The 23687-nt window shown below is 43.9% G+C and overlaps 1 protein-coding gene across 1 annotated transcript in view; it reads left to right on the top strand.

Annotated features, from left to right (window-relative positions):
• Positions 1-5308: 5308 nt before the first annotated feature.
• The window catches only part of LOC137564469 (cationic amino acid transporter 2-like), a 110837-nt gene continuing 92458 nt past the window's right edge, over positions 5309-23687 (top strand). The window contains exons 1-4 of the mRNA XM_068278367.1: positions 5309-5382; positions 10102-10477; positions 15492-15647; positions 20311-20476. Coding sequence (XP_068134468.1) covers positions 10102-10477; positions 15492-15647; positions 20311-20476 — 698 coding nt within the window. The 5' untranslated portion in view covers positions 5309-5382. The remainder of the gene's footprint in view (positions 5383-10101; positions 10478-15491; positions 15648-20310; positions 20477-23687) is intronic.

Here is a 23687-nt window from a genome sequence, read left to right as displayed (position 1 = left end):
ATTTAGGAATGTAATGTGATTTCTGCCCTTAAAGAGAACCCGAGGTGTGTTTAAAGAATGTTATCTGCATACAGAGGCTGGATCTGCCTATACAGCCCAGCCTCTGTTGCTATCCCAAACCCCACTAAGGTCCCCCTGCACTCTGCAATCCCTCATAAATCACAGCCGTGCTGTGAGGCTGTGTTTACATCTGTAGTGTCAGTGTCAGCTGCTCCCCCGCCTCCTGCATAGCTCCGGTCCCTGCCCCCATCCCTTCCCTCCAATCAGCAGGGAGGGAAGGGATGCAGGCGGGGACTGGAGTTCTGCAGGAGGCGGGGAGAGCAGCAGACTGATACTATAGAGATAAACACAGCCAGCTCTGACAAGCTGTTTGTCAGCAGCGTGGCTGTGATTTATGAGGGATTGCAGAGTGCAGGGGGACCTTAGGGGGGTTTGGGATAACAACAGCGGCTGGGCTGTATAGGCAGATCCAGCCTCTGTATGCAGATAATATTCTTCAAACCCACCTCGGGTTCTCTTTAAAACCCTGCTGTGCTTCAAATTCATGATTGTCCCTGGGACTTTCGGCATGTATCCCACTCCGCCATGCCCAACTACAGGTGTTAGACCCCTTGGAACATCTTTTTCATCACTTTTGTGGCCAGAAACAGTGTTTATATTTTTTCACGTTAGCCTGCCCATTGAAGTCTATGGTGGTCCACCCGGTTTGCGGGAACTCAGACTTTTGCCGAAGTTCGCGGACTCAAAATTTGAGATTTGATCCATCTCTACATAGAGCATGTGGCTGCCAGGAAGAGGAGAGGAGATCTGAGGTAGCACTGGAGCAGGCAAATATTGAACTGCTCCACTGTGGAGGAGGAGCCCATGGCCTATATAATTATGCCTCCTAGTTTGAGAATGTTCAATAAATGTTAAGTCTTAATAAAAAAAAATTGGCTTGTGACTTATACTATGTTTAAGATTTTGGCCCCGTACATGATTGAGTTTGACACCAATGGTGTAGGAGGTATGAATGTTGAGAATATTGAGTCTTAAATTGAAACGCCGATCAAGAACTAAACTTTATCCCAATCAGTAGCTGATACCCCCTTTTACATGAGAAATCTATTCCTTTTCACAAACAGACCATCAGGGGGCTCTGTATGACGGATATTGTGGTGAAACTCCTCCCACAAGAAACTCTGAGCACCGTGGTACTCCTGGCAGTTTCCTGTCTGTGAACCTTGTTGCATTGTGGGAAACAGCTGTTTACACTACAATGAATGGGATCAGCAGCGTATAGCGGTGCGCGATCGTATGGCTTGCATTCTGATAAGCAGAACGAGGCCTGAAAAAAGTTTTAAAAAAAAGTTTCACTTTCCTGTGGCTTCTGCCAGCCCCCTGCAGCCCCCCTGTGCCTACTACGCCGTCACTGAGGGATCCTCCAGTCCCCGTCACCAGAGCAGTTCTTTTCAGTGCAGGAAGAATTGGGTGCAGGCGGTGCCACCATAGACCATAATAGGAATTTACTGCTATAGCGGCGCACAGGGAGTAACTTTGGTGCCGTCAGAAGATGGAGCTGAAGTTACATTTAAAACACTGTAATTCGGCCGCCAGCAATATCTGGAAGCCAAATGACATCATTCCCCACTATCCACGTGGTCCTGGAGGGGGAATAGTAATTTATGTCGCCGGGAACTTGTGCAGCAGCAGGATAAGCCGTATATCGGCTGTATCCTGCGCCCAAGTCTCCCGGCGCCTTTTTCATATGTATGCACCGTCACGGCTCTGTTTTTTCACCACTGACTTATAAGACGATGGCCACTGCGCCTGTGAGGCCCTGGCCGCATGCATCCTCGCTCCTGCTCGTGTCGCTGGGAGCGCTCTGCGCAGGCGCAGTACGAGAAAATCTCTACGGGAGCGAGTACAAGGGCACACGCGGCCAGGGCCATGCAGGCACAGTGGGCGGCTGACACTCAAAAGTGAAAGTGAGTTGCGGCGGGGGACCGGAGGATCGCAAGGGCAGGGTTCTCACCCTTTTGTGTCATGGAATGTTAGTAATTCAATCACTTGCACTCTGTTAGACATTTATACATTTTAGTCATCATGTTAAATCAAATTGTAATCAGCAGTGCTGTATCTTGTATCAGTGTTCATATTTTCATGTATATCATTGTCTGTATCATTTTGTATCCCTTGTTTGTTTTCTTACATTGTACAGCGCCACGGAATATGTTGCCGCTTTATAAATAAATAATAAGAATAATGTGGTAACGGTGCGGGCACAGGGCGGCGGCAGGGGGACCGGAGGATCGTATGGTAACGGTACGGGCACAGGGCGGCGGCAGGGGGACCGGAGGATTGTATGGTAACGGTGCGGGCACAGGGCGGCGGCAGGGGGACCGGAGGATCGTATGGTAACGGTGCGGGCACAGGGCGGTGGCAGGGTGACCGGAGGATCGTATGGTAACGGTGCGGGCACAGGGCGGCGGCAGGGGGACCGGAGGATCGTATGGTAATGGTGCGGGCACAGGGCGGTGGCAGGGGGCTGGCAGACAAGTTCAACTCTTTTTTTTTTTAAATATTGCAGTAGGAGAACAGAGGCGCCAGCAGAATAAAAGTGGATAAAACCTTTAAAATTTCCTTGGAGGAAGTGGTGGACTTTCCTCCATAAAGCAGACACGAAAGAAGCAATCACATTTATTATATAGTACACCGACAACGCGTTTCGCAGGCCCAGCCCGCTTCATCAGGCAATAAACGTGGGGACAAAACAGAATTCCGGCAATAGCAGGTGTAGCGCCTCCTGCTATTGCTACTTTTCAGACAGTCTTTCGTGTCTGCTTTATGGAGGTAAGTCCACCGCTCCCTCCCAGCAAATGTTAAAGGTTTTATCTGCTTTTATCCTGCTGGCGCCTCTGTTCTCCTACTGCTATACCGTGTCCACCCCTGGTGGAGGGGTGATCTACCCCCTTTCGCATCTACAGAGAGCGACTTCTTATCCCTGAGTGAGGACAGGTCTAATCTCCTCACCTGCCTATACAGTGGTTGCCTGTGTGGTAACCCACGTTTGTGAGTATACTCTTCTCACTGATTTGCCTTACTTCGTTTATGTTTTAACATCCTACACTATATTGGGCTCTCGGTTTCTCTACACTTTATCTTTTTTTTTAAATGATTCTTCAGTTCCGCTTTAAAGAAAAACATTTCTTTGTCACAGCTTACAGAACTGCTGCCATAAATCCTGCAGTGTGTCTACCTCCTGCTTTCATGGAAGCAGACAAAGGGTTAACATCCTGTGTTTACAAAGTAGCTGCTCCGCCGAGTTTCTGTGCTGATACAGCTGAGAGATCAATTTACACTTGAGATTGCTTGAAGACGAGGGGGCGTTAGACAGGTTCTTCCCTCTAAAAACACACAGGGTGCATTTCTCTCTGGTTTCCTTTTGTCCAGTGCAAGAGTTCAGGTCCACTTTAAATACCATCTTCACATTACTCTGTGCACGTCTCTTTTCAGTCACTAAAGCCTATTCAGTGCTGTACAGTGCCATCTGGTGGTAATAGGTGGTACTATAACCTTTCTATACATTATGATAATGCAGCATGGCAGTAAACGTGAAATTCAATATTATCTGGATTTGGACTAGATATTATCTGGATTTGGCGAGGAGACTTAAGGAAACCCAAGAGGAAAATAACTGATGAGTAACTGTATCTATCCTTCTACTCCTAAAAATGATCCGCAAAACGCTAGCGTTTTTTTCTTATTATTATGAAGCGTTTTGCTAGCGCTTAGTGGTTTTGTGTAGCTTTTTTTGTGCAGCAGATTACAGATATTGTTACAGTAAAGCTGGTACTGAACAGCTACTGTAACAAAAACGCCTGGAAAGCCGCTCTGATCTGGCGTTTTATCAAGCTGCCTGAGGCAAACTTATGAGGGGACAACTAGGTCACCGCCCTGATCATATCCATAGCTCAGGCGCTAATGACCGGCCCGCTCTGTTTTATGAACCTACAAGACTTGTGATTGAAGAATAAAGAGTGAAATTTTTCCTTTAAGACCCTGTTGTGTCTTGCCTGGGCTTTTGCATACTCAGCCTTGCAGCTTGCTATGGTGGAAGCTGGCATCACCAGAAACTCCTGTGGGAACCCATGGCTGAATTTCAAGAGTTACAACAAGCATGACTCAGGCCATTAGCATTCACTCGTAGTTAAAGGGGCACTATGGCGAAAAACTGTAAAATGTAATATCTATGCAAACATAGACAAATAAGAAGTACATTTTTTCCAGAGTAAAATAAGCCATAAATGACTTCTCTCCTATGTTGCTGTCACTAACAGTAGGTAGTAGAAATCTGACAGAAGCGACAGGTTTTGGACTAGTCCATCTTTTCATAGGGGATTCTTAGCATGGCCTTTATTCTTTATAAAGATATTCCCTAAAAAGGATTTAAACAAAATTGCTGGCCAGCCTCCGTGCTCGCTGCAGTTTTTTGGCAGTTGAACAGAGCAACTGCCATTCAATGCAAGTGCTTTTGAAAATAAATAAATCCCTGAGAATCCCCTATGAAGAGATGGACTAGTTCAAAATCTGTCGCTTCTGTCAGATTTCTACTACCTACTGTAAGTGACAGCAGCATAGGAGAAAAGTAATTTATGGGTCATTTTACTCTGGAAAAAATGTACTTCTTATTTGTCTATGTTTGCATATATTTAAACTTTTACAGTTGTTCGCCATAGTGCCCCTTTAAGGCATCAGTTAGGAGTGGATCATCTCATACACAATTCTGTCCTTTTGGGGTTAACAACCAGTTTTATGGGATAGATCTAATCTCAGTTTTAATTGACCGCTGCCAAAATATTTTTTACTGCTGTTTGTTTAAACAGTTTTTTTTCCTTTCAAAGAAAAATTGTTTTTTCTTCCTCTGGTAAACAATAACAACAAAGAGGTCAATGTCTGCAATTTGCTGACTGTTGCTGCTGGTGGGAGGCGAGACCTGCTCCGCATTCCCACTGAAAGGAGATTATGAGATTTGACAAATACATGGCGAGGTTTGAGTACTCCACCGGGCCGACGGCTTTACCGCTCGTGTTTAACCCCTTGCAGCCCGCCGCCCGAATTTTAAAGAGCTTTCCTAAAACTCTTCCATCATCAAGAAGTGAAAGAAGAGGACCTGTTCCGTCCTTGCTATCAGCGTTTGGGAGGGTGACGTTAATGTAGGTCGTAACTCCGCCTCTTTCTGGAGCTCTGGTGCGCTCCACAAAGGGTTAACCGCAGGGGAGGGAGTCAGTCAGGTTTATAAGGAGGGGTAAGGGGATTTCAGAATTAATTTTGCAATGCTTCGGTGACCTTAGCACATACATCCATCAGGACGTGGCAGTGAGTGGCGGTGATAAACGGAAGGTGAGGTATATCCGCTTTGGGGTTGATCTTTAATTTCGCTATGTGTTCGTTTATGTTATATTGTCTTATGGGTGTTAAAGGACACCCGAGGCGAAAATAAACTAATTAAATAAACAATTGTATCCATCTTCCTTCTCCTAAAATAAAGATATTCCACAATTTTATTTTCTGTTTAAATCTGCTTTAACTGTTTTATTGTTTTTGCTCAATGACACATTCATTGAAGTATTGCAGAGCTAAAATCTATGAATTATTGACCTTTTTAATCTCTTTCCTGCTCTCAGAAGCCATTTTCTGCTAGAAAGGGTTTTATAGCTGGAATTTCTTATGGGTGAGGGTCACACTGTAGTCTGACCCCATCCAGACTCAGGCAAGAACTGTCGCTTACATACTTGAAAAAAAGGAACACAGAATAGTTATTTGTGTGCTTGGCACTGTACATACCCATGTCTGGGCTGGTGCACACCGAGCGGGTTTTCTCGCGTTTTACAGCCGCTTGCGGATGTGGAAACGCTTGGGTAATATATTTCAATGGGCTGGTGCACACCAGAGCGGGAGGTGTTTTGCAGAAACGCATACTCCCGGGCTGCTGCAGATTTTGGATTGCGGAGGCATTTCTGCCTCCAATGTTAAGTATAGGAAAAACGCAAACCGCTCTGAAAAACGCCTGTTCACAGCAGTTTTCCAGGCGTTTTTGTTACAGCAGCTGTTCAGTAACCGCTTTACTGTAACAATATATGAAATCTACTACACAAAAAAACGCTACCGAAAAACGCAAAACGCTAGGTGAAACGCTTCATAAAAATAAGAAAAAGCGCTTTAAAAACCGCTAGCGTTTTGCGGATCTGCTAGCGGTTTTTGGTGTGCACTGGGCCTGAATCTCAACATCAGAAGAGCACAGCAGAGGCTAGAGGTGGCCGTACACTTTATAGATTTGCAGCAGATTTGACCATCACAGATACATTTCTGTCAGATGTCTGTCAGGTTGAATCTGACAGGAATCTACAGTATCTGATGTGTGCCACACACTAGGAACAGATTTCCAACAGATTTCAGAATGACATCTATTGGAAATCTATGTAAATGCATTATTGGAATGGACCATTAGATCCAATGCAACTCTATGGACCATGGATTTGCTACCAGCAGCAGATCGACCTAGATCTTCCATCCTGTCACATAGATCAAATCAATTGAAATTGATCGAAATCGGCTGCAAATCGATAGATTTGATAGAATCGATTGATGGCTGAAATCGACCAGTGCATGGACATTACCTTACACATCAGTTGTCCTTTCAATTACGGCATGACTGACAGCAACTGATATAGTGGAAAAGGATCTGTGATTTGGGCTGGCGTGGGCTGGTAAGCTTCACCCTTACTTGTTATTGGTGACTGGTCACTGAAACAGTCTTAGACACCGTGGTGTATTACCAATAAGATATTGAACTGTAAATACAGCGCTGAATTAATCAATACTATATTGTTGTGGACTTTGTACTGGTCTGCCATTCAGCCACTAGAGGGAACATTGTATTGCTGGCGCTGGTTTATATCGATTCTTTCATCAATTTTTTTTTTCAGCCCGGACAAATACTGCATCTATTCTGCTTGTAAGTTGACTTCTGAAATCAGAATTTGCCATCCCTCTGTGCCAGCCTCAGTCTCAGTTATGTGAGGATTGAGTTAACAAAGGGTCTTATCTGTGTGTCATAAATTAGCAAACATCCTTTCAAGACCCCCTTTGGATATCCTGTTGTAATTAAAGAGAACCAGAGACCCTGAGGGTATGTATTTTACCATATACAGTATATCAATGGGAACATGACAGTAAACACCTACTCTGCTGTTTGTTTCATTTTTCACCTCTCAGTCTTCTTGTTATCAGCTCTGATAAGAATCCCTGACTGAGCACTCAGTCTGGCTTTGCCCCGGAATGATTATAGCAGGCTCCTGTGATGTCTTTTGAAGCCCAAGCCTGCCTCCTTGTGGCTCTGCTTTCCTGCTACGAGGCTACATAGCAGAAAAACAGAGCCAGGAGGGGGCAGACTTGGGCTTAAAAAGACATCACTGGACCCTGACTCAGCTATAATTATTCCGGGGCAAAGCTGAACTGAATGCTCAGTCAGGGATTCTTATCAGAGCTGATAACAAGAAGACTGGGCAGTGAAAAATGAAACAAAGAGCAGAGTAGGTGTTTACTGTCATGTTCCCATTGATATATATGGTAAAATACCTGAGGGTGCTTCATCTCTGGTTCTCTTTCAGGCATAAGACATCTAATTGACCTGTCACACTGCGGTTGACTGAATTCCAGTATCTGGATTAGGCAATACACTTGTGATCACAGAGCTACATTAAACGTCCTCATTCAACGACAGACAGCTGGTAATGCTGAGCCTGTAGGTTTTATGTAGTCTACTTCATCTCCTTACACAGCTGATTCCTGCAAGTTGTTGTATTGTGCTGAAGGTGTCTGTGCTATAGCCTGGTACAAACATCCAATTTTGATTGGCCAATCACTGTCCAATTTTATCACTTCCATGTAATATGAGAGTATCTACACAATCTGTGCAGAGTATTCATAGTCTGTTGGTCCTCATACTGCACGGCGGTAGTAAAATCGGACCAAACATCGGCCAGTCAGTATTGAAGGTGTACACTAGGCTTTAGGTCATTTTGATCTTGCCAGAGGCTGGGGGCAGACATAGCAGAAACGGTAGCGTTGCGGAAAAACGCTGCGTTCTACCCGCTAATGGAAGTCTATGGGCCGCAGGAAAAAAACGCATATAAAAAAACCGCATATGCGTTTTCACACCTGCATTTTTAAAATGCTGGTTCTGTTGCATATTATGCAGGAACGCTGCCAAAACGCACATAATGAAAGTCAATGGGAATGCAATGGTATGCGTTTTTCTATGCGTTTTTTGCTGAATTTTCGCTTCCTGTTGTCTTCCAAGTGATTTAAATGGAAATATAAAAATGCATGGAAAACGAATACAAAACGCATATGCATTTTGTATAAGTGAACCGCAAACCTAAAACGTCCAAAAAACGCACACAACATTAACATAAAACATGACATAAACCGCAGGCTTTCACACTATGCAGGGCCGGATTTAGGCCCAGGCCACCTAGGCCATGGCCTAGGGCACCACAGGAGCAAGGGCACCAAAGTAGCAGACTAAACTGGTGCAGCATTTGCAAGCTTGCAAATGCTGCAATGCAGGGAGATGAGGCAAGCGCCTGACCGCGATACTCTGCTACCAGCCACCTGTGCAGCGGCCGTCATGCTCTCTGTGCACGTTGGGGCTGTGGCCGGCGGCTACAGACTTTGGCAGCATTGGAGACGGAGACGAAGAGGACACTTCTACAATGGAGACGAGCAGAGTGACACTGATGGCTGCTGGGGTGTGGGGGCGAGCTGTACTGAAAGGGGGGAGCGGGAAAGGTAGGGATTAAAGAGAACCAGAGATGAAGCACCTTCATGTATTTTACCTTATAAATCAGAGGGAACATGACAGTAAACACCTAATCTGCTCTTTGTTTCATTGTTCTCTGTTTAATTTGACTGTTATCACCTCTGATAAGAATCCCCGACTGAGCACTCAGTCTAGCTTTGCTTTGGAAAGATTATAGCTGAGTCTGTCTTCTCTGGTGTCTTTTCAAGCCCAAGCCTGCCCCCTTGTGGCTCTGCTATAATGACTCAGCAATAATCATTCCCAGCCAAGCCAGATTGAATGCTCAGTCCGGGATTCTTATCACAGCTGATAACAGACACTTTTAGCAGTGAGGATGAAACGGAGAGCAGGGTAGGTGTTTTCTCTAATGTTCTTAATGATATATATGGTAAAATACACAAAACTGTGCTACTTCTCTGGCTCACTTTAAGGGAGTCATCTGGCTATCTATATTGGAGGGGGAGGGTAAGGGGTCATCAGGCTAGCTATACTAGAGGGAAAGAGGGGTGGGGTCATCTGGGTACCTTTTCTGGAAGGAAGGGGGTCATCAGCCTACCTATACTGCAGGGAAGGGGGAGGGGTCAGGGGTCATCTCGCTACCTATACTGAAGGGGGGAGGCTGGTGACATTGGCCTTGGGTGGTAAAAAGTACAAGTCCGGCCCTGACACTATGGCCTCGATTCATAAAACTGCCTGCGAGCGGGGAAAGTCGAGCGGGGAAACACCGCTGTCGGTATTTCCGCCTTCAGGGTGGTAATTCATAAAAATTTAGCTACTTGTGATATACGTGCGGAGATACTCCGCTGTAGGCAGGCGTTAGGCTGTCGGGAGACATGCGGAAACAGGAGAAGCAGGCGGAATCCCTCCGTGCGGTGTTCTCTCTGCAGCTGCTTGGGAGGTCTGTCCCATTCACTGCACTGTATTCCACACGCTTCTCGCCACATCAGAGGTAGCGGTAATACCCGTCCGCATACCGCTACCTCTAATCTTTATGAATTGACATTTGTTACTGTTGCTGTGATAATCACCGCGCAAGGCGGTGATTGATCACTCTGCTCGCAAATGTCGGCTTTTCATGCGGAAAAAGCCTTTATGAATGCATATTTTGGTGTGTGGTCGGTAAAGTGAGCGTTTTTTTGCATTTCCGAATGCGGGAATGCTTTATGAATCGAGGCCTATGTCATATGTGAACCCAGATAGATATATTTTTACAATTTTTTCTGAACTGATATTATTTTTTATTTTTCTCCTTTTAGATGCCACCGCATGATGTGCTGCATACATTCTACCAAAGCCTGACAAGAACCAAGAAGGTCTCGTTGGAGGACACAGAGGGCTCGGGCCTGTGCCGATGTCTCTCCTCGCTGGATCTGGTGGCGCTGGGGGTAGGGAGCACTCTGGGGGCCGGAGTCTACGTCCTGGCGGGAGAAGTGGCCAAGGTGGATTCTGGCCCCAGCATCATCCTGTCTTTCCTGATTGCCGCTCTGGCCTCTGTGCTGGCTGGACTATGTTATGCTGAGTTTGGCGCTCGCGTGCCGCTCACAGGCTCCGCCTACTTATACAGCTACGTGACCGTCGGGGAACTCTGGGCCTTCATCACTGGCTGGAACCTGATCCTCTCCTATGTCATAGGCAAGAGAGCTTCTTTTAGTTTTTACATTTATCACAGTTGGCGACATTTTTAGTCCTGTCAGGTGCCGCTCTGCGGAATGTTTGTTTTTGAGATTTCCAAAGTCAGTGAAGATAATGACTGGGCTTCCAGAATGATGTGGGAGAATTCTGCATAGCTAAACAGCCTAGGCTAAGCATTACTGGGAGGGAGGAGCTACATACCATTACACAACAATATATAGGTATAGGGAGTGTTTCTGCTGCTGAAACTAGGACAAATACCATGAAAGTGGGTATCCTGAATAACTCACTGCATTCTACTATATGTCACTACAGGACCGGCGCTACCATAGAGGCAAAGGGGGCAATTGCCCCAGGGCCCCAGAGCTTGTAGGGGCCCCCAGTGGCTACAAGAGGAAAACATTTTTTTTAAAAAAGACCTTATAGTTTTTGAGAAAATCGATTTTAAAGTTTCAAAGGAAAAAAAATACACATTAAAAAACCCACCGACTTTAATGGTTAAGAGCAAATCCACCTTAAATGCTAGAAACCCTAAATCTGCAGGATATGTTAAGGAGATCATTGGGAATAAGAGGAAAAAAACTATTTTTTAAAAAGACCTTATAGTTTTTGAAAAAATTGATTTTAAAGTTTCGAAGGAAAAAAGTATACCTTTAAATGCGGTAAATGTAACGGTAGTGTAATTTTACATGTATCTAAAGAAAGAGCAATACATTTCCTGACGGGGTTTCCAGGGGGTCTATACGCAGCCGCAGCGCTTTGGTCAGGGATCGCTATACAGCCGCAATATGGCTGTATGAAGATCCCTGGCATTTTTTCCTATTTTCACAATTTTTTTTTAAGTTTAGAGTGTGGGAATTTTTTTTTTTTTAAAATGATGTGGGGTCCCCCCTCCTGAAACTTTTTAACCCCTTGTCCCCCATGCAGGCTGGGATAGCCAGAATGTGGAGCTCCGACCGATTGGGGCTTCAAACCCTGAATATACCAGCTGCAAAAAAGGTCCCTTAATGCCGATTTTTGTTCCGGGTTATCTGTTGGGGGCCCCCCGGGTTTATTTTGCCCTGGGGCCCTATTGTTGCTTAAACCGGCCCTGACTACAGGACCTCTTTTAACCTGAATTTTGGACAAATGAATAAATACATTTAAGGCCCCCTTCACACTTATCAATGTGAATTCTGCATGCAATTTTTCACATGCACAAATCTTTTTCGATGATTTTTGGTTTGCGATTTTGCATTTTGTTTTTGTGCAATTACTTTGTGAATTTGAAAAGGATTTTCCATAAAGTTCATTTACATGGAGATGCATCTAATTAACTTCAAAATAGCGCTCGAATTTTGTGTAAAACACGATTTTTCTGCGTTGTCACATCTTTGCATTAAACACAAATTGTATATTGCACACACATACAAATTATCCCTGCTGCGTGAACTTAAAATGCAGAAGAACTACAATTTGCACAGGGAAACAAAACACTTGTTACAAATGGACATGTAAAACTGGCACTAAAAACCAGCACTTCCCGTTCCCGCAGGTGTAGCATTGGACAGGAGCATAAAAAATGGAATCGATGGTAATGGTGGTGGCCCAAAAACATGGCCACTGCTTTAATATGGGCACATAGGCTATGGGTGTACCACAAGCCTCCCTCCTTGGCCCCAGCCCCCCACTGACAAGAAAATTATAAAATAACCCTGATTCCACTTTGCTGTACCTTAAAGAGACTCTAAAGCGAGTCTAAATTCACTATTTTAACATGCAGCCATGTAAAGAACTATAACCCATGCTAAAACGCAGCTGTCCCGCGGCAAAATGAGGGGTTTATACACCCAAATCCCCCCTGCAAAATCCACTACTTTCTTTGTCGTGGATATTGCTGCTCCTGCCGCAGTTCTGCCTCCATGCGCGTCAATCGGCGCGCTGATCTCCGCCTCCCCCCCCCGCCCCTCTCAGTGAAGGAAGATTGAGAGGGGCGGGGAGAGGAGGCGATCAGCGGGGATTGACGCGCTAAGAGGCAGAGCTACAGCCATAAGCTCTGCCTCATCAGGAAGCGCTCCCCGGAGGTAGGAGAGGGGATTTGGGGGGTATAAACCCCTCGTTTTGCCGCGGGATAGCGGCATATTAGCAGGGCTTATAGTTCTTTACATGGCTGCATGTTAAAAAAGTGAATGTAGACTCGCTTCAGAGTCTCTTTAATCAGTATTGAAAGGGATTCTACTGGTTTCTTTCTGGTTTCTTTATGTCACTGCTATGTAAACAATCTCACTGTACTGCCGATTAGGGATGGCCGAAAATATCCATTTCCGATTCCGCTGAAATTTCCGATTTCCCCCAATGTCAATTTCGATTTCCTGATTTTCGGGGAGTGTCTTATTATCAAAGTATGCAAAAATAATCCTAAAAAAACAAAATCATAGAAACTGAAACCTTAAACACGGAAAGTCTAAAATTACAGCGGGGATTTAAATTACCGCCGTAATTGGACCAATTCTCTGATTGGTCCAATGCTTCTGAGTTCTGTGATTGGGCTAAAATGACTGAGTTGCAGTATATCGGATTTCCGTGGAATTTCGATTTCCGTTTTCCGATCGTAAAAGCCGATTTCCAATCATAAATGCTGAAATTTCAATTCCACTGAATCCGAATGAGTAGGGACTACTGCAGATAGTGAAACCGGCCTGCATTTAACCACTTCAGCCCTCGGTCATTTTCACTTTATGCAACCAAGCAATGTTCACCTCCCATTCATTAGCCTATAACTTTATCACTACTTATCACAATGAACTGATCTACATCTTGTTTTTTCCGCCACCAATTAGGCTTTCTTTGGGTGGTACATTTTGGTAAGAGCTACCTTACTGTAAATGCATTTTAACAGTAAGAAGAAAAAACTGAAAAAATTCATTATTTCTCAGTTTTCGGCCATTATAGTTTTAAAATAATACATGCCTCCATAAATAAAACTCACGTATTGTATTTGCCCATTTGTCCTGGTTATTACACCGTTTAAATTATGTCCCTATCACAATGTATGGCGACAATATTTTATTTGGAAATAAAAGTGCATTTTTTCCGTTTTGCCTCCATCACTATTTACAAGCATATATATATATATATATATATATATATATATATATAAATAAAATAGAAATATTTCATCTTTATATAGATATTTAAAAAGTTTAGACCCTTAGGTAAATATTTCTGTGGTTTATTTTTTTTATTGTAATGGTTTTTGTTTATTATTAAACATTGTATGTGGGTATTTTTGGGAGGATGGGATGTAAATAGTATTTGATTAGGGGAAATATGTGTATTTTAATTTTTTTCTTACTTTTAGATGTAGTTTTACTTTTTGGCCACAAGATGGCAACCTTGTTTACATGACGTCATTCTAAGCGTACAATGTACGCTTAACCACTTTACCCCCGCGCGTACGTATTTCTCCGCCCCTTTTTCCATCCTTTAAAAACCAGGGACGGAGAAACACGTACTTTCCGCGTTCCCGACGCTGCCCGCACTCCCGCTCGTAAACACGCCGCCCGCCGCTAGTAAACACGCCGCCGCCGGAAGGAAGCTTGGAGGTCGCATTAAAACAAAAAGTTACTGTGGCCATCTTGTGGCCAAATAGTAAACTACACCCTACACATTTTTTTACATACAAATAAATGACTTTTACACATAAAATTAACTCATTACCTCCCACACTCCCCATATTTTTTTTTTTTTGTAATTAAAAAAAAATTAAAAAATTTACAATTAAAAAAAATACATAAATAGTTACCTTAGGGACTGAACTTTTTAAATATTTATGTCAAGAGGGTATAACACTGTTACTTTATAAACTATGGGCTTGTAATTAGGGATGGACGCAAAACTGAAAAAAATGCACCTTTATTTCCAAATAAAATATTGGCGCCAAACATTGTGATAGGGACATAATTTAAATGGTTTTATAACCGGGACAAAAGGGCAAATACGTTTCATGGGTTTTAATTACAGTAGCATGCATTATTTAAAAACTATAATGGCCGAAAACTGAAAAATTATTATTTTTTTCCCCACATTTTTCTTATTTTCCCATTAAAACACATTTAGAAAAAAATTATTCTTGGCATAATGTCCCACCTAAAGAAAGCCTAATTGGTGGCGAAAAAAACAAGATATAGTTCATTTCATTGCGATAAGTAATAATAAAGTTATAGACGAATGAATGGAAGGAGCGCTGAAAGGTGAAAATTGCTCTGGTGCTCAGGGGGTAAAACCCCTCAGTGGTGAAGTGGTTAAAGGGACATAGGAGTCAGAAAAAGCGAAGCTCCTGAGAGAAGCTGTCGCTTTTTCTGCGGGGGAGAGGAATCAGTGATCGGGCACCATAGCCCGATACATTGATTCCTGGGCTAACGAATCCGTGGCTGGGAACGCGGGTGCACGCACGCGATCGGCCGCGGGAGCGGGCGGAAGCGCACGTCCTCCTTGATGTAGAACTAAGTGGTTAAATTTGTGAAGTTTGAAAATGCACCAATCGAATTGTACCTTGGCAGAGTCTGATTGGTCCATTTTCAAGCTGCACATATTGTAGATTAAATAAAAAAATATGATTTGCATCTCATTGACCACACCTAAAGCCCCATCTACACGATACGTTTCTTTGTGCGATTCGATTACGATTCTATTTACGATCCGATTAAATCCGACATGTCCGATCAGGATTCGATTTGCCATTGTTTTGCAATGGCAAAACGAATTGAATCAAATTGAATCTCGATCGGACATGTCGGATTTAATCAGATCGTAAATAGAATCGTAATCGAATTGCACAAAGAAACGTATCGTGTAGATTGGGCCTTATCATTAGATGTTGGGCCCATGACGTAACTTGACTCTGTATGAGTGAAGGGCCTATTCAGCCGTCAGTGACAGGTCAGGTGGAGTCTGTTATACACCAGTGTATGGAACGTATTATTATGTGTGAAAACCTCTCCTTCGTGAAACCTTGCATCGTATCTCATGACAGGCACCTCCAGCGTGGCGCGGGCGTGGAGCGCTACCTTCGACGAGCTGGTTGGCAAGGCAGTTGGGGATTTTTTCAGAGGGACCATGCCCATGGACCTGCCGGGACTGGCTGAGTACCCTGATATCTTTGCCGTGTGCCTCATACTTCTGCTTGCAGGTAATGGCGATACAAGTCTACTGCCACTGACCATGACAACAGTTCTGATTAATGACAATCGGTGTAGAGTAGTGTTTCTCACCCCTGTCCTCGTGTCGTGACTCCCCAGCGGTGCATGTTTTGCAGGCAGCCTAACCTATGCACAGGTGGGGTAATTAGTGTCAGCTAGGTAGGTTCCATGTAGCCAAGACACTAATTGCCCCACCGGTGCATAGGTGAGGCTGCCGTCAAAGCATGCCCCGTTGGGGAGTCACGAGGACAAGTGTGAGAAACACTGGTGTAGAGTAATGATTGCTCTGTACTGGGACGCTCCATTCCTGTCTCTTCATGGCAACACTGATAGGAAAATCACTACAAACACTGTAGATGGTCTTTTCTTTGCATTCATTACGTGAGGGCGGTGTGTTTGGTGCAGAGGTGGGTTTCTCCAAGACCACATGCCAGAGTGATTTATCAGTCCTATAGGGCGAAGCCTCGTGCCAATTCACGGTACAATTTTTTCTTTTTTTTCGATCAGAGAAATTCCATCAATTCAGTTTTCTCGAACAGTTTTGAAAAGTCTCTTCGAGGCACCATACACGAACGTTCAATTTTTCCTAAAATATGAGAAAAACAAACTAATATGAAGAAAAAGTTGGTTTATCTAACAGTATTTTATTATGCTTTCTTAAAGGATACCCGAAGTGACATGTGACATGATGAGATAGACATGGGTATGTACAGTGCCAAGCACACAAATAACTATGCTGTGTTCCTTTTTTTCTTTCTCTGCCTGAAAGAGTTAAATATCAGGTATGTAAGTGGCTGACTCAGTCCTGACTCAGATAGGAAGTGACTACAGTGTGACCCTCACTGATAAGAAATTCCCCTTTTTACCTCTTTTTTTTGCTCTCGGAAGCCATTTTCTGCTAGTAAAGTGTTTTATAGTTGGAATTTCTTATCAGTGAGGGTCACACTGTAGTCACTTCCTGTCTGAGTCAGGACTGAGTCAGCCACTTACATACCTGATATTTAACTCTTTCAGGCAGAGAAAGAAAAAAAAGGAACACAGCATAGTTATTTGTGTGCTAGGCACTGTACATACACATGTCTATCTCATCATGTCACATGTCACCTCGGGTATCCTTTAAGTCAGCACTTTCTGTTTGGCTCTATTTATACGAGTATTCATTTAAAGAAAAAAAGCTGGTAAAAAAGCAGTAAGGGCTTACATGTAGGGCATTTTGCGTTTTTTTTTTGAGTGCCGACGATTTTTAAAAACACCCTGAGATTACTAGTACAATGAATCCTTATGGGATAGTTCATATCAGCGCGCTTCATCAGCTTTCGCTCAGTAAAGCGCTGCCTGTACCATTTTCGGGGCGATCCTGCTACAATGGAAGGTATGGGAAAAATGCTAAACGCTCACAAATCACTTTATCCGGCAACTGTGTTCGCGCTTTTATGAATAAATACATGTATTTCAGCGCTGCGTAATATGTTGGTGCTTTATAAATACAATAAATAAATAAATTGTAAAAGTCGAAAAATCGAAAATCGCTGGCGTCAGCTATTTCAATTTTAGATGTAGATATAGATGTAGATAAAGCTTAAGGGCTACTAGTTACATAGTTACATAGTTACATACTAGAAAGCATGAATCGCTATTGCAATTGCTGAGCACTTTTGGTACGGAATATTGTAGCATTTTTCAGAACGATTTGCGGTGCATTTGTAGAGATGTCAGCGAACGGTTCCCGAACCGTTTGCTGGCGAACACCTCACCCTGTACTACTTCCGGGTCGCACTGACCTGGAGTAGTACGCCTGCGCTGCCCGGCGGAGCGAGTCCTAGATCGCGCTCCTGTTGCCGAGCACTTTCTGCGCGTGTGCGTGATGTCATGAACGACGTCACGCTCATGCGCAGAGAGTGCCCGGCAACAGGAGCGCGATCTAGGACGCGCTCCGCCGGGCAGCGCAGGCGTACTACTCCGGGTCAGTGTGACTCGGAAGTAGTAAAAGCCCCAGAGATGTTCGCCTGGCAAACAGTTCGCCACATCTCTAGTCCTGGGGCTGCAGCTGCGTTCACGCTCATCGGCGTCACGCGGTTGTTTAGTAGTTAATTTAAGCAATTGTGATTTGCGATCTCCGTAGTAATTCGCAATGTCCCTAGGTTTGGTAGTAAGAGCGCTGCAAACTCACTTCATACAGCGATTGAAAAGCAGTTTCTTAGCAATCTTATACTTTGTATTGAAGTGCGAACGCTCCAGGAAAGTTGCACTGTGAAACCACAATCGATACTGTTAGGATCACCTCTGTTGCCGTTCAATAGCCGAACGCTTTTGGAATCACAGACTTTGAACTAGCTATGACAACATAGGAAAAAAGTCATTTAATCTGGGAGAAATGTACATTTTGTATGTATGTATTTTACATTTTACAAACTTTCACAATAGTAGACCTTTGAAGCAAACCTGAACTGAAAAAAAAACAACTGACAAAATAAACTGTATCTATCCTCCTTCTCCTAAAAATACACTTTTTTATATATACCGGTATATAAAGGTATTACATCGACTTTTTTTAGCTTTTAACACATATATATATTAGAATCCAGGTTAAAAGCTAAAAAAAAAGTCGATGTAATTAATACCTTATTGTCTGAGTTGTAGGTCTTTTAGCGTCCCAGAACTATAATCTATGAACTATTAACCTTTCTTATCTATTCCCTGCACTCAGAAGCTGTTCTCTGCCAGGTAAGAGTTTTACAGCTGTAATACGTTATCAGTAAGGGTAAGTGTAGACCTACTAGTTCACAGTGAGAACCTGTCATTTGCATACCTGAATGTTTAACCATCCCAGTGAGAAAAAAATGAACACAATTATATGCAGGAATAGTACTGTCTGTACATACGTATGCTCATCTCATCATGTCACACATTAAAAGCCTGCTATGCCTGGCCTGTGTTGTCACTTTTTAGACTCATTTTATCATTCCCATCACTCACTACAGTGCTGTAAGCTCCAGGAAAGGGCTATAATGCCCACCTGCAGCAAATAGCTGGCAGTAATGCATTTTACATATGGCTCTGAGAAAAGTGGGTGGGCAGAGGGCACCAGTAACTATTGAGCTTTAACACTGGAGGTGGGAGGTACCTTGGTAGGGGGACAGCAAATCTCTAAGCATTCTAACCAAATCTGCCACACCCAGGAAGAGCGAGAAGAGATGGAGTAAACACAATGTGGAGGCTTATAGTGTTCTTTGATCATATCCTTAATGAGGAGACTATCGCATTACTGCCCCCCCCCCCCCTCCACAAACACACGCAAGAAAATAAGTAAATATTATCATTTCTGACTACACTGCCAAAAATATTTTTAATGAAATAAAACAGACTGGTTTTGAAAGTTGTTTATTCAAGTGAGATAAAACTCTGACATAGTATTCAATAAAAAAATGTTTCCTACTTTTTATTACCCATACACTTATCATATTTGTCTTTGTGCACAAATAATAATGCCTGTTTACAAATTACAAGTTCACAAAGTACAGTTTAGCTGCTCTTAGGCTACTTACACACCAGGAAGTTGCGTTTAGGGGACGTTATAGGGCACAAAACGTGCCCCTAACGCAACGCCTGGTGCTCCCTGCTTTGGACGTCAGAGTGAGCCGCGTTGTGCAGCTCACTCTGGCGCCCGTGATGCCGTGATGCGTACTCTTGTGCGCATGCGGCATCACGTGGTCCCGGCCGGCCAATCGCCGCACAGAGCGGCCGATCCAGGAAGTAAACACTGCACGTCACTGAGTGCAGTGAATATTAATTAGCCATGTGCCCGGCCGCTCTCCACTCCTCCCCAACACTACTGAGCATGTGCAAACAGTCTAACGCGGCCTAGCCGCGCATAACGCACAGCATGCAGCACTGTCAACGGATGTGCTGCGTTACAATGTAACGCAACGTGGGCACTGTGAACAGCACATTGATTTTTCATTACTGTGCGGTGGGGCTGCGTTACAGGCTGCTCTAACGTGCGTCTGTAACGTCTCACTGTGAAAGCAGCCTGAAAGCTGCCATTGCTTTTTATTCATATAGCTCCTGTATATTCATATATTAAAATCTATCTACTGATCGTTTCTTACCTCTCTCTAGTTCTGCTATATGTGCAGCTGAGTTTCAGAACTGCTAGGAATGTTTACTAATTGTGGCTGATAAGAAAATAAAAACAAAAGGCAATGTAATCACCTCCTGGGCATAAGGAACTAAGTTTCCCCCTGAAGAAGGAAGTGCTGTGTTTAACTGTTTGAATTCTGCCCTGCTACCAATTTTTTTTTCTGGTATTAGGTTTTATGTTGTAAAAAAACTTTTTACAACATAAACTGAAGTAAGAGGTACCCAAAAGCTATGGGATGTGCTGCCTCCCGGAAACAGATGGCAATGTCGGCCGAATCACTAGGGCAAGCGATTCGACCGGTGGCGCCATTATTTCCTATGGCAGAGTTTCCCTGTGTGATTTGCCTGCGGGGAAACTCTGCGAATTCAGCCCGGTTTCCGCAATAGTGGAAACGGGCCCTGAGGGTAAGATGGGGTACTTCTAAAGTAGTCCTAAAGTGCTTTTGTTTTACATATGGACATTCCAGGACTTTTATTATAAAAAAAACCCAGTTAGTGATTTTTTTTTTCCAGGTCTACTTTCCTTTGGTGTAAAACGATCAACCACAGTGAACAAAGTCTTTACAGCCATCAATGTCATAGTGCTGGTGTTTGTCATCATCAGTGGGTGCGTCAAGGGTGACCTGAGAAACTGGGAGATCACGGAGGAGGAGCTTGATGACGCTGTCCGACGAATGAGGTATGACTTGTTGCCTTTTGTATTCCTATGCATGCAGATACAAGCAATATTGTGCTTCCCATGTGCAGCATGTAAAGGGCTGTAGGTCCTCCATGTGTGACAATGGTGGTGGGATTCTGGGAGGAGAACTCTAGACCACAGGACATGTTCCTTTAATGGATACCCGAAGTGACATGTGACATGATGAGATAGACATGGGTATGTACAGTGCCTAGCACACAAATAGCTATGCGGTGTTCCTTTTTTTCTTTCTCTGCCTGAAAGAGTTAAATATCAGGTATGCAATTGGCTGACTCAGACCTGACTCAGACAGGAAGTGACTACAGTGTGACCCTCACTGATAAGAAATTCCCCTTTTTTACCTCTGTCTTGCTCTCAGAAGTCATTTTCTGCTAGGAAAGTGTTTTATAGTTGAAATTTCTTATCAGTGAGGGTCACACTGTAGTCACTTCCTGTCTGTCCAGTCAGGACTGAGTCAGCCACTTACATACCTGATATTTAACTCTTTCAGGCAGAGAAAGAAAAAAAAGAAACACAGCCTAGTTATTTGTGTGCTAAGCACTGTACATACACATGCCTATCTCATCATGTCACATGTCACTTCGGGGATCCTTTAACGATAACCAGAATCTATGGGAGCCCATCGGTGGAGCGGAGCTATGTGACTATACTTAACGTATATCACTGCCTCGTATCTCCTCTTTTAAGCCGCCAGGGATTTGAGCAGCAGCAAGGTGAGCCCTCATTCTGCTCTCCTGGTGCCCAACTCACCAGCGTCGTACATCTACGTACATGGAGTGGCTGCAGGAGAAGACCTGATGCAGTGAGATCAGTTAAGTATAGTCATATACAGAATATATAGGTGTACCCTCTAACAAAGTGGCTGTGCCATGATACGCTGTTAGGCTGTAACCTCCCTCTTCTCCTCTGTCCCCCACTGCTGCTTTGGATCCATATGCACTCCGGTGGATTATAAATAATGTTGAATTTACTGCATAGATCTACATGACCAGCTTCCTCTCTTTTCTCTTTTGGAATTACTGACGTTGTGAGCGCAGCATTGAGTACCCTGCTGCCTAAATCATTGAGTGCCTTCCTTTGTTTTGTCAAATGTGATGACGGCTAAGCATTGGCACCCAAATTATACTCCTCTCGTTGTCAATAGTGTTGATCGAATAGTGTTGATCCCCCCCCCCCCCCCCTCACCTCGGGGCTCTCCCCTCTGCGCTCCCCTCCAGCTTAAATTGGTGTGGCCACAGCCTAACAGCGTATCATAGCACAGCCACTTTGTTAGAGGGTACACCTCTATATTCTGTATATGACTATACTATACTATACCGAGGTGAGGGAGGGGGGACCGTCCCCCCTCCACTCCGACTGTGGCCATGGCTTTCCCTTCATGCTGCGTCCCCTCCAGCAGACATGCTTGGATCCCCATTGACTTCAATTAGGCTCGGTGTTCGGCCGAATATCCCGAACATCTGGACCATGTTCGGCCGAGCCGACCCCAGCACGACAATCTTGGTGTTCGATCAACACTATGTCAACCCCATAAATCACACTAGCCACAATATGACTGTATAGAAATAACCTGCTTCATATTCAACAGTCTCCACTGACCCAGAGCTCTAGAACTTCTCCTGCAGAAGAATTCTTGGGAAGGACAACAAATATGATGACCTGATTGATTTCTATGTACTTGCCTGATGAGCTTGTCTGCAAAACTCTGCATGCATGCAATAGGAGTGCAAGAAAAAATGGTCACCTGTATGGTTAATAAAATTATTGTTAATATCCACCAACATTTTATTATAATAGTAAAATATTAGTTCATATCAACAATATTTTACTACAACTTAACCTAACCCTACTCTCACACAGAACCCTCCCCCTTCCGATGCCTAAACTTAATACCCCCTTCCTGACCCCTTCCTGATGCCTAACCCTAAAGCCCCCCTTCCTGATGCCTAACCCTAAAGCCCACCTTCCTGATGCCTAACCCTAAAGCCCCCCTTCCTGACCCCTTCCTGACACCTAACCCTAAAACCTCCTGTCCTGACGCCTAACCCTAAAGCCCCCTGTCATAGACCGCACGGGCCGGTCCTTGATCAGGTCAATCACTCAGAGTCAGAAACTCTGTCTCGCTGTCGCTTTGCGCATAGATGCCCATATGTGGATTCGCAGTCTATGAACCGACTAGCCGAGAGGAGCGTCCTGACTCCAAAGGAGTCACCACACACATACAATTCAAAGGCTTGCCACCACCTGTGAGTCAGCACATGACTGTAAATATATTAGCACACTGTGAACACTGTAAGTTAACCCTTAGCTGTATGCAGGGATCGGCGCCAGATCTGTTTATCTGTGCCCATTTCAACCATACGAGTTATAATTGCAAGATACTCTAGAACACAAGGTAACGTTTTCGGTGGAGTAATTACGATTGTGTAAGTTCAGCAACAGGTCATAACCGCTAAACGATTTTTAAACGTTTAATAACAAAAATGCATTACACACATTTACATACACTAATTAACATATACACACAAAGCTTAAAATAAAAGGGAATAATTGTGAAAAGGTTTACTTAGCCAAAATGCAGTCTGTGTGGGGATATTTCCTTCTGGGAAAAGAAATGCAAAGTCCTTGGATTCAGAAGAATCATAGGCCTTTAGGTATAGTTTGTAATCCAAGCAAATCCAGCAGTCCACCTGCTGGCAATGTGCTTTTGATGAAGCTGGTTTGGGGGTGTGGCAACGCCTGCCCCCTCTGAAACAGTCCACCTCCTCCTAGAAGGATTTTGAGCTTAAATTGTAAAATACTATAACTCGTAAACTATACATGTCATATTTGGGTGAATAGCAGATTCATAATTGTAAAAAAAAATACTGATTAATATGACATCTCGCATGAGTGCGTTAGGCTAATTGGGCCCCAAGGATGGTCGTACACCAATAACCAGACAAGTTATTGTTATGAATTTTATATCAGCACAGCACTTTGGGCAGATTTTAACGAATAAGACTATATTAGTTTCATAGCTGTGCTGTACACAGTTTTCATTTAACCGACCAAAATTAAAAACCATAGGCATTTAAACCTGTTCCCCAGTGGTGCCGCTTCGGCTGGACTCCCGCTGGGAGCTAGCTTCTTCTGGGTGAAAAGAACTTTTGGTGCTCAATTAGCATCTGAGCGTGACTGGCCAGCAAGG

The sequence above is a fragment of the Hyperolius riggenbachi genome, chromosome 3 (genome assembly GCF_040937935.1).
Source record: "Hyperolius riggenbachi isolate aHypRig1 chromosome 3, aHypRig1.pri, whole genome shotgun sequence".
Taxonomy (NCBI): Eukaryota; Metazoa; Chordata; class Amphibia; order Anura; family Hyperoliidae; genus Hyperolius; species Hyperolius riggenbachi.
This window is presented reverse-complemented; position numbering and strand designations above follow the sequence as displayed.